Source organism: Candoia aspera, chromosome 11, assembly GCF_035149785.1.
Source record: "Candoia aspera isolate rCanAsp1 chromosome 11, rCanAsp1.hap2, whole genome shotgun sequence".
Classification (NCBI taxonomy): domain Eukaryota; kingdom Metazoa; phylum Chordata; class Lepidosauria; order Squamata; family Boidae; genus Candoia; species Candoia aspera.
Genome location: NC_086163.1, coordinates 7,370,472 through 7,385,607, shown reverse-complemented (window position 1 = coordinate 7,385,607; position 15,136 = coordinate 7,370,472). Strand labels below are relative to the sequence as shown.

The window sequence follows — 15,136 nt, the reverse complement described above, 5'->3', positions numbered from 1 at the left end:
TCAGAGGATTGCTACCTTCCTGAGGAAACACCTGCTGGTTTCATTTATCAAAGCAACACCTGTCTGTTTCTTTATTGTGTCTGAAGCAGAAATACTACCTCAACCTCTCCTGCAGCTTTGACATTGCACATTTTTTTCTGTATCCTGCCAACTTGGCTGCAAGGAGGCCCCAGAGCCTGATAAATCAATCAAAAGATCGAGACTGCTCAAAACATTAGGAGGCTGTGACATAAGGAGTAAAATCCTGGTCATAACCTAGCAAGGTTGCGTTTTTTACAATGGTCACAACAGAGATTTGCCTGCACGCCTTTTTTCTCTTCTCTTTTTTCATGGTATGAGAAGGTAAAATGTTATGTGAACATAGTGTGATGCAAGATGCAAGTGTTGCCTTTAGAAAATAAGAACGAAATACAATAGAGCAGCCTTCCGCAACCTTCGGACCCTGGAGGAACCCTTGAAATATTTTCCAGGCCTTGGGGAACCCCTGCACATTCAGTCTCCAAGATAGGCCAGAAGTTACAAGATTATTATATTGGTTTCATGGGTGGGGCTGTCTATATGCATTGACAGGGTTCTTAAACTAAAATTAAAGAATGAAGCTTAGCTCTTTCATGTGAAGTTTCCCGAATTTGAAATACTTTTTTAAATAGATTGTGATCTCCCAGGGAACCCGTGACCTCTCGTGGAACCCGAGGGTGCCACGGAACCCTGGCGGAGAAACCCTGCCTTAGAGCGTATTATAGCTGATCAAATTCTTTCCAGGCAATACCGAAAGAGAAATAACCCTTAAACTGATACAGAGGAAAGCTGAATTTCAGGACAGCCATCTTGATGGAGTTCCCTTCGTGTGTTGCGGACAGTGATCGAGATCTCAAAGCACTTATATTGTGGACTCCTTTGTTTGTCTCTTCATACTGCATCAGGGATGGAATCTTCTATCGATCTGCTGATTAATGTGTGGGAGGACTTCCCCTTTCCCTCTAGAAGTTCATTATTTGTGTTACTGTTGTGCTGCTGCCTTTCGTTCTGTCATTACTGCAGAGTGACTTGCACCTTACTGTGTGTAATGGATGTTGTCCGTTTTCATTTTTAAGATTGGTTGCTATGCAGCTATGAAAAAGAAGATCTATGCAATGGGGGGCGGTTCCTACGGCAAGCTCTTTGAGTCTGTGGAATGTTACGACCCAAGGACTCAGCAGTGGACAGCCATCTGCCCACTAAAAGAGAGAAGGTTAGTAGAATATTAAGATTTACTGCCCAGATTACTGGGCACATCTACCCTCTACTTAATCTCAAACCATCCAACATTCCACAGATTAAACCTGGGGTCTTCTTATCAGTATTGGATTTAAGCATTAATCTAGTCAACATAGGTGACTGAAAATTCTGTTCAGATGAGTAAGAAGTCTGCTGCAGGGGGTAGAGTGACTTTGTCTTTCCCTGTCCTTGGTAAAAGGCATTTTTACCTCTAAACTGACAGTAGACTAGCATCCTGTATTTCCTTGCAGGCTACCTATCTATCTAACTTGTCCCCGCCCATTTCCTCCCATCGGGGGACTCTGGGCGGTTTACAATAAAATGATCGATGGAGAACGAACGAATGGCATCTTGGTTGGCTAGGATTTTTTAATTCTTCTTTTACTTTTAAAAGCTCTTTAAAAAGCCACATTTACATATTTAACTTATGCTTATTCCCTGCTGCACTATCTAAGATACTGTCCTGCCACACTATGACACTTTTGGGAGATGCCTCCGAGTCAGTGTTGACTCCTGGCAACTGCCTGGACAAGTCCCTGCAGTTTTCTTGGCCAGATTTCAGAAGTGGTTTGCCCTTGCCTCCTTCCTAGGGCTGAGAGAGAGACTGGCCCAGAGTCACCCAGCTGGCTTCATGTCTAAGGCAGGACTAGAACTTACGGTCTCCCAGTTTCTAGCCTGGTGCCTTCACCACTGGCTCTCACTGTGGAATTACTGAATGGTTTTCTTCAGCTGCTCTGTGTGATTGATCGTAACGGTTATCATTTTTTTAGAGAGCAAAAAGCGCACGTTAGCAATTTCCATACATTCAGATTGGCTCTCTATTTTGCACGAAGTAGGATGGGCAAGCACTTCTCCTGCTGTCTCCGAGGGCTACAAGTGAGCAGGGATAAAGTGTTCAGCCTCTAATGGAAATTGACTTCCATGCCACTGAGATAGTGTATGAATTAGTCCATGGCCAGAAACATTACTGTGGACATTAAAAAAAAAAAGAATGGCTAGACAGTTCAATGTAATAGTAATAGTGAAGTTTATTGTTGTAACCACAGGTCATAACATAAGAATTCAATAAAATACAATGAAATATAGTAACATTAAAACAGTAAAATGATGAAATTATTTAATGAGATTCCGTAGGCTAAAGTAAAAAAAAATGCTCAGCTAGCATCTTTGTAAGATAATGTGAGCTATGCAAGAGAACAAGAGGGAGGAGTTTACTGCTGAGGAAGGGCTCCTACGAAAGCATGTGTGGGATTGGGCAAAATAGCTGGGACAACATTGGATGTGCTGAGTTCATGTGCAAGCCTACATTCATCACCTTCAACTGTTTTCCAGATTTGGGGCCGTGGCATGTGGAGTTGCTTCAGAGCTCTACGTCTTTGGTGGAGTAAGAAGCCGGGACGATAATCAAACCAGTGAGATGGTGACGTGCAAATCTGAATTCTACCACGATGAATTTAAAAGGTGACCATTTTCTATATAACAGAGACTAATACTTCTAAGCAGTTGGCTATTATCTTGTTTTGTCCCTGGCAGCTTCACTGAAGAGCGTTAACAGGACCGAACCTGGGGAATTGCCAATTGTTCTCCCTCTAGCCAATAAAGCAGTGTTTCTCAACCTTGGCCACTTTAAGGTGGGCAGACCTCAACTGCCAGAATGGCTGGGGAAGTCTGGGAGTTGAAGTCCACACATCTTCAAAGGTTGAGAAACACTGCAATAAAGTCTTCTTTGATTGATTATCTCTGCAGATCATCTTCTCCAGTTTTGTCACTTGGTATCTTCAGCTGGCTTGAAACCTGGACCCTTGGCAAGAGGAGCAAATAATTGCTAAGGCTCCTCCCCTTCAGAGAAAATGCATCTTGTGGCATTAGTACATCTTGAGTGCAAACCCCACCCCATAGAAAGAAAGTGGTGGGAGTGTTAATTTACCCCAGCCCGCTTGACTTTTCAACTAAACCTACAGTGATTTATAAATCGGATGGATTCCAGATCTTACTTTTGTAGGGTTGTGCAAAGCATTCGGTAGTTGCACATGTGAAGTGCAAGCAAAGATCGTGAAAGCTGCTGCCACCTTTGGAAGGCTCATGTGCGGTTTTGAAGGCTGTCTCTGATGGTCTGAGGATTCATAGTCAACTCTTCCTCTCTGTCAGCCAGGTTAAGAAACACACCCCGCAGGGATTCCTGGACTGTTGCTGCATTGTCGTAGGACAGTGTTTTTCAAACTTGGCTACTTTAAGACGTTTGGACTTCAACTCCTAGAATTCCCCAGCCATTCTGGGAGTTGAGGTCTGCCCACCTTAAAGTGGCCACGGTTGAGAAACACTGTTGTAGGGCATAATAGCAGAATCTTGAAAGCCTATCCAAATTTCTCTGTGCCCCATCTCACACTAAATAACCTCAATGCGGGTTTATTTTGAATTTCTTTCCCAATCCTCCCTTCTGTCTCCAGACTCTGGGCTCTCTTGCCCAAGACACTCATGAATGGCTTAGGTCAGATCTAAATTCCTTTACACCCTCAAACTTGCCAGAGAAATGAAACGGCCATGCATTGGCACACACCCAAAGACAGCCAGAGACAGCCTTCAAAGCAGCTGTGTCAGGCCTCTCAAAAGACCCCGTTGCTTTCATGCTCCTCTGAATTCTTTGCACAACGCTAGTAGGTTATACTTGAAATGATAATGTTGAACATAGGAATGGTGGCACCAAAACCATCATGTAATTTAAACTTCCTGCGCTGGCGGCACGATCACAGCATCTGTTTTGAAATGCAGTACAGCTTACATCTCTGTTAACCAGAAGAGGGTGCCGTTGTACAGAGTTGGTAGCTTTTTTCAGCAGCCTTTGCTTCTTGCTATAAAAGATGCTGTGAGCTGTAGGATTTCAAGAAGATGGCTACTAACTTATTAGAAGAGATCTGGCTCTCTCTGTTCTGGTGGATTGTTCAGTTGACTTCTGTGTTGTGACTCTTGTGTTTCATTGTAGTTGAATTCCAGACTTTCCTTTGGAAGTGTAACTTCACAGATGGGTATCTCCTTAACCCTGCACCAGTACATTTTCTCGTTTCAAAACACATGGTCTCAAGTAGAAATATTGGAGAATTGATGCAGGATACTTCACCGCCTGACTTTGGGGGAGCGGTGAATTGCCCATTGCAATTTCCACCGTTTGGGTCAGGGCATGTAATATTCAGGGCCAGGCCAGGTATTTCAGCAGAGGTGAGAGACAATTCCACAAGGACCACTTCCAGTAAAATATGGCATAAAATAGATAGCAACAACAAATAAGAATGTCTACCCTTTGATAATGCTCCAAATCTGCTGCCTGAGGTGGCCATGTCGCCCTGTCTCATGACTGGGTCGGCCCTTGGATGAATATTCTGTTCTTCAAAAGAATCTTGTCCAGGCTCTGTAGCTACTTGTTGTAAGCAAGTAATGAAAACAAATGCAATTATTATTATTATTATTATTATTGTATTAAACTACCTTTATGCTGCTGGTGAGCTTAGTCTAGCCCTGTTTATTGTACCTAATGGCACTTCTTTGAGTTTCAAGCTAGAAATATTTTCCAGAGGTGCTTCCTGAAAAACTTTGATCGGGAGGTGCATTCAAAGGTTTGAATTGCAAACCTTCTGTGTACAGAACTTGCATTCTGTCACTGATTCACCCAGCATATGAATGTTGGCAGCTATTAAATAAAATGTTAACTTCCCCACACAAAAAGGGGAGCATTGACCAAAACAGGAAGTACGTAATCTGTTTCTGGTGCTTTCGGCTGCAAATTCTATAAAAGCTGTACGCACCTGTCTGCTGTGACATGAAATGTCTTGCGTGTAAGCAAAGGATTTTGTTAATAGCTCTCTGCTTGTCCAGCGGATAGGCGACCTCGGTGTGAAGTGTAAGATCAGTTTTAAAATCCTACAAAGGAGCATAAGTGTATTGTGCACTATATGAGAATATTTGTGGGGTAGATACTTTTTTCTTAGGTGTCCTCTGGGCGTTAGTAATTGCTGAGCAAATTTTCACCCGCCCAATGTTGCCTTTTTATGCAGGTGGATCTATCTGAGTGATCAGAATTTATGCATCCCAGCCAGTTCTTCATTTGTGTATGGAGCTGTGCCCATTGGGGCCAGCATATATGTGATTGGGGATCTTGATACAGGTTAGTGGCTAAACAGGTAACATACTTATGTGTTGTTTTTTTAAATCATGTATCCCATTGCTACAAGATAGGCTTGTAGAACCTCCCAAGGGGCGTCTTACGTTTTAGTAGTACTGTGGGATGTGTGAAACACAATTATTTTCTTGTTTAAAAATTTAAACTCCTCTTCTGTGGCCAAGCTGCAGATATGTCATGAACTGGGTCAAAAGATGGTCATTAGTGTTCCATCTAAGTGCCTTTTGGAAAGCTATGCTGATTTGTAGGCGCTGCCTTTAATCAACGTGTTAAATATTCCATCCTTACAACCAGGCCGGTCTGTCTTTCTTTGACATATCATTGTAAGCCACAATGTCGCTCATCTATTTTTGGCTTAGTACGGGCTGGGAACACATAATTAGGGTTTACTACGATAGGTCAATCTGGCCACTATGATTTATTCAACCATCCCTGTTGTTTTTTTTAATTAGCATTATGTGTAAATTTATCCTTTTCTGAAGTTAGAGCAGGGAAGCAGATGACAGAAATGTTTAAAATATTTCCATCTTGATGTTTCATCCTGTTGTCCCCTTTCTAGGGATACCCTAGACCTGTTCTATCAAACTGAAAGCAATACAATTTGGGCTATCCAAAAACCAAACCAATCCACTAACAGTTCATTGTAGAGAAGAAGCCATGGCAGTCTTGAAGCCAAGCAAATGGTTTCCAGTGGTATGGCCTTTAGCTGAGTATCATTCAGGAAGGAGACAGCCAGTGATCATTCCTACCATGACCAGTTCATTTGTACCAATTATGGAAGCTGAAAATGCCACTGGATTTGCATTGGTTTTTTATGTTCATCACAATCGTTGGTCAATACCTATTTGGAAGCTCAGAACAGATACTTCTGCCAGTGGATTCTGGTTTCTGGCATTCTTCATCTGGTTGGCACAGAGAGCTAACAGACTCTGGAAAACCTTCAGCTGAATTTAGACTGCCTTTACTGAATCATGCAGTGTGTGTTTCTCTTATCATAAACAGGATCATTAGAAGTTATGTCATAAAATGGCGCCTCGTAGTCTTCCATTACTAACCATGCATCTGGCGTCTTCCCAGAAGACTAGTTGAGATGCCTCAATGCCAGCCACTTTGCAAGAGACAAAGCAATTCAATCTTACTCTTTTATCATTAGGTAACCTTTTATTATAAACACTTCAAAAGCAGATACAAAATTAATATTCTTGGGATGTGAATAGCTCACTTGTGAATGGTCCACTTCGTTTTTAAGCCCTGCCCTTTTCCAGTGCCATACTCCTTAATAATTAGTTCTTTCTGGTGTTATCAGTGTTAATGGCAAATAAGGGAAAGATTTTTTTTTTTTAAAGCCAAGTTAGCTTACAAATGTGATTCTCATCTTTATTTAGGTCTTTTGCTTACTTTTGTAAAAGATGCCAAATGCTTCTTTCCTGAACGCATTGCCACTGAATTCAGTTTTGCTTTTCATTTTCAAAGCTGTTTCTGAGACACCGTTGTCTTCTCAAACTAACACTACCATTTGACAGGTACCAGTTACGATTACGTTCGAGAATTCAGAAGGAGCACTGGAACATGGCACCCTACGAAACCCCTCTTTCCATCAGACCTTCGCCGCACCGGATGCGCGGCGTTGCGCATAGCCAACTGCAAACTCTTCCGTCTCCAGCTCCAGCAGGGGTTGTTCCGCATCCGGGTCCCTTCTCCTTGACGGTCTCCACGCAGCCGGGAAGAGCGTTAAAGAAAGTCCATTGTAATGATATAGCTTTATATAATGGAGAAACAAACATCTTACAGCAGACATTTAAACAGTATGCTTGGCTTTGGTATGGTAACCGTTCTAACTTTTCTTTAACTGCTTAAATGCTTAAGCCTCGGCCCTTGTTTGGAGCGGCTCGCTGTAGATTGAAAAAAATGGTCAGGGAGGCAACAAGAGGTCCAGTTATTTAAATATATTAAGCCATGCTGCTGGGACCATTCCTTTGCTTCCAATGAAGAACCATAGTGTAAAAAAAGGAAACCTGTTGAAATGGGAGGACATCTGCAGGATGTGTTTTCCCCAAGGGGGAATGGTTGTGAGTAACAATGTTGTGCTGACCTTGGGAAGCATTGCTGGTACAAGAAATACTGAATGAAAATCCATCTCTCTGTGATGCCAAAAGAGACTTTCAACTCCACTAGGAGAAAAATGGGCAACTGAACCTTTATTTCACAGATTTCCTTGCAATTTGAGGCTTCTGCCTGAAAGGACAGAATTATACGTAAGCCATTGTTCACTGTTTCATTCCTGGGAATCTTTTTTTTTTTTTAATTCAATGGACTGAACTAAACCAAGCTAAGCATTATACTAAGAAAGGGAACTAAATATTACAGAGGTCTTTGTTATTTGTGGATCACCTTGCAGCCGTTGTTGATCTCAGTAATGGGTCTCAAATAATGAGATGGGTGGTGATGAATTTCAGAAGTGCCATACATTACTATGACTGGGGCAGATAGCATATATTTGGGGGTGGGGGGGGTGGGAGAATGATAATGCAAGGGGGATATTTCCAGACACCTTGAACGAAATATGCTGCAGGTTTCCAGGAGTGAAAATATTTGTAATGGTGGCAGTACAGAAAAAAGGGAAGAAAGGCAGAAGATCATTTTTAATCTTCTTGCGGAGTGGGGCGGGTGAAACTATTAATACATTTCAGACACTGTCTGGAGAATTATATTGGGATCAAACGGTGTAAAAATTACCTCTTTCTAAGAAAATTGTGCTGAATATTGTTAATACAATTACAGTGAAGGTTTTATTTTTTTCCATTTTTTAGTTTTATTTTTTGATCATAGATATTAATATTTAATTAAAATATAGATAATTTGCTAGTGACAATACTGTTTACCTTTCTACTTAAATGTTATTTTGTTACGCTGTTAGTGAAGCTCTATAATCTAAAAGCAGAAAAGGGGGGTTACACAGTTGTAATAGTCTGTAGTCCTGCACTGCAGATTCTAGAAATGGTGTTGTTGCAACAATGGCGTTGTTTTCCGTTGTGCGTGTTTCCCCAGTAATGCATATTACTGGGCCAAATGTTTACAGTAATGTGAATCCAGTGGAATTTCTGTTGCTGTCTTAGAGCAGGGAGTGAACAAAGGTGGCTTCCAGATGTTCCTGAAATACAGCTCCCATCATCCTTCGTTGCTGAAGGCTGGGGCTTCAGCAGTTGTGGTCCCAGAATATGGAGGTCCACATCCTCCCCACCTTATCTTAGGAAATCCATATATTGACAGGAAGGTTGTAATCAGTACACAACAGCAAGACTATAATATCTGGGTTCAAAATCAAATACTAAGCACATTATAAAGTTGTGCTTATGTCGAGAGAAGAGATTTGCTATGCATTCCTCTGTGTCTGCTCACAGATATGAAACCCATTAAATTTGTTGAGGGCTGGTCTTCAGATCAGAAGCACATGCTTACCATGTCCTCTGTGGGTTAGCCAGATCTTGTTCTTTTTTAAAAGAAATCACATCATGTAACATTTAGATAAAGGATATATTTCACACATTTAAGTCACAAGAAGTGGCTGCAAATACAGCTCCAAAGTTTTGTTTTGTTTTTCCAACGTCAGAAGTTTTGTGGAAAGTTGGAAAGCTGCCCCTTGGAGCATTCCACCTTCTCCCAAAGTCTCCTAATGGTTCTCTCTGCCTTAGTGAAATACGTGTCCTTTTCTTCATAGCCAACTATTTCTCCTCCTCACGATCCCCACCCACCTTGCCTTGCAGATTAATGCGTAGGGCTTCTTCAAGGACACACGCAACAAAAGGTCTGCAAGGCTTCTCTTGAGTGGCTTCTGGCTCTCTTGGTGTACTCACATCCAAAACCTAAAGAACCATCCAGTTGGGTCTTTATAAGTTGTCTTTCCATGGGATTCTCTCCAACATCATTCCATTCCAATGGGAGCAAAAAAAGAACAATTTATTTGAGAGCATAAAAGAATTGACAAGAAGAGATGTGTGTGTTGCCTGCTTAGTTTGGAGAAACATGCTAAATGCTAGGCAATTGCCCATACAGTATTCTGCATCCCCTTTTTATTGGCACAATTTCTCATTTTGGATAGAAAATTTCTGCTGTATTTTCAAGTCTGCCATTTTTATATTCAGATGTTTTTTTTTAATTGTCTCCCCTCCATTGGAAGTCCTCAGCAGGAGCACAATGAAGAGTTAGCTTTTTTTTTTTTTCTTCCTTCCTTTGACCCAAAGCTCTCTCCTTCCCCAGACAAGTCTTCCTCTAATGCTTGGAAGTGATTGCTGCCCCACCTCAAGCTTTCACCATGTTTTATCTGTAAGACATTAGACTACCTGCTTCAGAAGCAAGACTCCATACTTTTGAACCTAATAATGTTAGGCAGGATCTTTTATTGGTTTCCTTGAGAATTCAAAGGGCTTGGGATTAGTTTCTGTGTAAAATATTAAATAGAAGTTCCTTGCTAATAAAACAAGGGTAGGAAGGAAATCTGCAGTTACCTAAATAGGGTATTTTTCTTTCTTTTTCTCTAGAAGCCAACTTTTGAACTTTTGCTTTGGAGATAACTTAGGTGCTTCAACTACAGCAAAGTAACTTCATAGCACTGCATTAAGGGGTACAAGTCCCCTGGTTGGGCAGAAGGGTAGTTCAAATATGACTAGTAGATGCTTGCAAAAGTAAATTGCATCCCAAAACAAGTTAAGTTGGTGTCATTCTATAAACTAAAAGGCCCTTCATGGAGGAACTCCCATAGGACAAGTACATTTAGTTAGTTCAATTCAGTTGCTGGCCTTTGGTAAGATTGTCATTCACAGGGAAAGGTTTTCCATTGGTCTATAGGAATATTTTCCTGATGTGGTCTTGGGACCAAACTAGCTGTTAAGTGAGTCAATCTGCATCTTTAAATCAAGTTGCTGCTGCCTCACATTTATAAAGCAGGAGGAGGACGGTGTGGGTGTGGATGTAAAAGGAAGAGATTTCCCCCAAAATCAGTCCTCTGTCTCTCTGTTTCTGCTGGGGAGAAGCAATTTAAGAAGAAAAGGGCAAAGGAAAGTTTGGTCTCCCATACTGCTTTATAAATGTTTGCTGTGTTTAATTTTCCTCTTTAAAAGTCTTGGGTTTTTTGGTGGTTCTTCTTTTAATTTCTGTTGGGTTTTACCCAAAATAATACCGCATCCTAAACTTTTGCAAGTACCGTCTCATTCCGAGACAACCAGTAGTAGTGTGATTCATGGTTTTAGCATGGATAGCAGCTGTTCATATTTTGTTTTAGGGTGTATTGTTAATTCGTATACTTTACAACACAGTCAAAACTATTTGTCCACCTTCTTCAAACACCGTTTTAGAGTTTGGAAAGAGTAACGAAGCATATTGAAACTGGCTCTCGGTGTCTGGTTTATGATAGTCAAATATTAATTTTATTTTTAAAAATGAGCATTAACAGTGGAGAAAAATACGCACCATTCTTTATATTATGTGTGTTCTAGCTCTGAATGATTAAAACAACATCCATAGGTGCAAATATGAAGATTTGTTTATGTAATATATCTTCTCTCTTCCATGTTTACATCCATAGTTCCCAAAAACACAGAGCTGGCATTTGCCACACATAGTGCAGTATACAGTAACAAAGTTGCTGGGAATGACAACATTTTTGTTCTTTTTCAATACAGGTGCTGCTAAACTCATCCGTTAAAGTGCAGGGATATTACAATATTGAGCTGCACTGTAAAAACTATTTAAAGGTTGTGCAAGTTCTTGTTGTTTGTCTTAATTTTGACTCCAAAATTGCCTTGGAAAACACCACTACCTGTGGCACCCATGGGCACTGCTGTCCCTTTGCTATAATAGTGCCATCCTTGGAAATAATGAGTGAAAACTGGCCACTTTTATTTCAACCTTCTTTAAAACCAATTGATTTCCTGAGGATCACAGCAGGGCAAGTCAATGGCGTAGGGCTTAGGAAAGATTGCGTCCACAGTTGGTCCTAGGATTGTGTATATTCTGGAGCAGGACAACCATTACGTGCAATGAGTAATTTGCTGGCCTGGTTCTTAAGGTGATTGAGAAAGCTGGACTTGTGTGTAGAGTTCCTATTACAAATGGTGGCAGAGAGCAGCAGCCCACGTTTTATTCCTAAATGACCAGCTAGTCAATACACCTTGTTCGTCGCATTAATTGATTCTGTTTTTAGAAGAAAGATGGTCCATCTCAGGTTCAGAAGCTCTTAAGTCTGAGTTGCCCTAAGGACACCAGAGTTGTTGATCAGATACAATTGGTATGTTATAACTAGCATGTGTCTTTTCATCAGTTTTCCCTCCTTGGTTTTCAGATACCAACAATGCTTTCAAAGCATTATGGCTTTGTTTTGGAGGTTTATTCCTTGGAGCTTTGTCTAAGGCAGTGTTTCTTAACCTTGACAACATGGCTGGCTGGGGATTTCTGGGAGCTGAAGTCTACTCATCTTCAAGTTGTCAAGGTTGAGAAACATTGGTCTAAGGTTTCTCTACAATGAACTGTTGTTTTTTTTAAAGCCATCAATAGGTCAATTTCATTGTATGTTGAGGCTTTGGTTCAGATTCCATCAGTCACCCATTAGTACTATTTACTGCACTTACCCTGTTAGCAAGATGGAAAACTACTTTGAGTGTAAATTTCTGCATTTTTTAGGCAGCCATAGATGTTTCTGCAGTACTCATCATTATATAGGCTTGTGCATAATTTACAACAATGTCCACCTACTTACCTGCTTAAGGATAGTTTTAAAGGCATATCTGTTGACCCACCACCAAGAAAATTTCCCTTATTTTGTTTCGTCATTCAGGTTAGTCTGATATAAAATCCAAATTTATCAAATTCTGTTCTCATTTTAAGGGCAGGAGCACATGTTGCTGCATTCTGAATGTGAAACTGACAAAAGCAATCTAATATTGCTGTCTTTTTCTTTGCCCTCTGTTTTTCCTGAATGATTCTAATAGCCACTGAATCTCAGTTACTGTTTACTCCCAATTCAGCACCTAGGCTTGGATTGCTCATAATTTCAGCTCATCTAAATGGTGTATAAGCTACCAAATTCTGCTGCTACAGAATGAGATGGTAGAATATGTCTGAAGTTTCTTTGATGTCTTGTTTTTTGGTTGAGAGCCAGTTTGGTCTAGTGGTTAAAGGCAACAGGCTAGAAACCAGGAGACTGAGAGTCCCACCTTAGGCGTGAAAGCCAGCTGGGTGACCTTGGGCCAGTCCCTCTCTCTCAGCCCAAGAGCCAATCAGGCGGGGTAGGAGAGTTCTAGTCCCACCTTAGGCGTGAAAGCCAGTTGGGTGACTTTGGGCCAGTCACTCTCTCTCTCTCAGCCCAGCTTACCTCACAGGGTTGTTGTTGTTGTGGAAAGAGGAGGAAAGGAGGAGGAGGAAGGAGTATTAGGTATGTTCCCCGCCTTGAGTTATTTATAAAAACAACAAAGGCGGGATATAAAATAAATAAAATAAATAAATAACATGTTAGTCTTGTCACTTACTATGTGATAAAGAAAATAAGTAACAAGCCTGTTAGGCTTAACTAATTAATTAATTAATTAGTTTAAAAACCATCTGAGTGTCTAATATGACTTGAGTAGAGGAGGTTTCCCAGGTCAGTGCAGATAAAGGTTATTTTCATAGAGTTGAATATAATCAGCAGATAAATTAAATGCATTAGAAATTATTTTTAATCCTAAAAAGTCTGTGTTTATCATTGCCATCTGCTGCCTATTAGGTGAGAGAAAGTAGTCTACACACTACTGAAATACAAAGTTTTAAAAGAGAGTAGGAAAACCAAAAAATTTTTACTATTGATTATTATTTTAATTTGTCACTTGTCAGCTGGATCCTAATTCTGTCCTGTCTTCATCCTTAACAGGATTGTTGTATAACCCGTTTAAGAAAGAAAATTATAAATTAAATGATTGGTTGATTTGAAACTCATTAATTAAATATAAAACATAGCTTTTACTTTTATGTTCTCACCTAAAGTTCTCTGCTTGCTCTTCCTAAGATGTTTCTGGTTGCTTTTAAATAGTTTTATAACCCACCATAAGCAGTAGTAATATTACTAATGCTAATATAAGTATGCTGTAAGCCTGAGGACATAGTTTCAACCATAGTTGAAAATCACTTTCTATAGAATGGCACCTTGATAAAAAACAGTTCTCGTTGGAATGTAAATTTTGTGCCAAGTCCAAAGGACCTAATTGGTCTGGGAAGTAACAACCTGAATTGGAAGTTGTCTTTTAGTAGACAAAGAACAGAAATTAACACACACACACAAAAGTCCCCTTTTCTTTCCGGGTAGGTTACCAGGAATTTCTTCACAGAATGGCATTTACTGCTCCTACCAGTTATTTAAAGGCAAAGTCCCCCTAGGTGATGATATGGGCACATTGTCTTTGAGGCAACAGTACAGAAGTAGGTTACCCCTGCCTTGTCCTGGGATATTTTTCAACTTCCTAGTCTAAACTACAGCCCTTGAATTTTCTGGTGGTCTCCCACACATGTACTAAATGTGTGTGCCCCTGCTTAGCTTTTTTGAAATGAGCCAAAGGGGTTTATGAGCTGCTAGTTCTTTAGAAACTAGGCAATTGCCCATTCTAACAGTGGTACCTGTATTAAATAAAGATTCTTATGCACAATTATTGCTCAGTAGAGCACATGCTGGCTGTACATGTAACACACCTAGAAGTCAGGCTGTAAGAGAAACGTCCATATCCCCAAGAGCAGAGTTAGGCTACTTCCATTCTCCTGGTCTGGCCATCCTCTTTCAGACACTATCAGTTACCCCCACCCCTCTCCCCAAAAGTGGAAAAAACAGGGCTCCTTTCATGAGCTTACATTGAGCAATTTCTCTTTTTTGCTCATTGACAGCGTCATACTGTTGGGGGCGGGAAGGGAATATATGTATGCATACACACATGCACTTATACATGCTTTGCTACACACAGATCTATGTCCTCGCTTTAGTTCACTGGAAAATATAAAATACACCATCCCACTATCCCACTGTGTTTGATTTCAGCTACATCACAATATAAACGTCTAGTGTTTTTTCTTCACTTGAATTTGAATAGTTAACTATGGCAAAAAGAAGGACAAAAAAGTAGAGTGCAGATTAAAGAGGAAATTTCCAGTCTTTGCTTCTCAGGAAAAGAAGAATAATCAGCATAAATGCTAAGCTAACCTTTGCTCACTGTGTTTAGTATAATTAGTCATGTTTTGTTCTACTTGATGCCAGTGGCCTTGATCTTTTATTCTTAAAGGTGCTGTTTTTACATGTTGAATTTTTCCTGTTCTGTTTGAAAATGTGCAATATAGACTGTTCGAATATTATTAACAATTAATAACTGGTTACCAGCTTGTTTCTCCCTCTGTTTTTAGTTGAGGGCAGAAAGTTTATCCATGTTTATTTGATATCTTGATAACCAGCCATCACTCAGACCTTATTTATACCTTTCAATAAATGTAATAATTATTGACTGAAAAGTTTCCCTTTGCATGAGGACTTCTTCAGTTGACTTCATGGGTAAATAGCTTGGGTTGAATTTCAGTTCCCGCCCATGCCTGTCAGTATGGCTAGCGGTTAAGGATTCTAAAAGTTACAGTTTAAATGTTTGTTTTTTCAAACTTGGCCACTTTAAGATGTGTGGACTTCAACTCTCAGAATTCTGGGAGTTG

General features: G+C 40.3%; 1 protein-coding gene across 1 annotated transcript in view; it reads left to right on the top strand.

Annotated features, from left to right (window-relative positions):
- Nucleotides 1-9,918, top strand: part of GAN (gigaxonin) — a 30,992-nt gene extending 21,074 nt beyond the window's left edge. The window contains exons 8-11 of the mRNA XM_063312987.1: nt 1,095-1,231; nt 2,590-2,718; nt 5,304-5,413; nt 6,952-9,918. Coding sequence (XP_063169057.1) covers nt 1,095-1,231; nt 2,590-2,718; nt 5,304-5,413; nt 6,952-7,133 — 558 coding nt within the window. The 3' untranslated portion in view covers nt 7,134-9,918. The remainder of the gene's footprint in view (nt 1-1,094; nt 1,232-2,589; nt 2,719-5,303; nt 5,414-6,951) is intronic.
- Nucleotides 9,919-15,136: the final 5,218 nt, after the last annotated feature.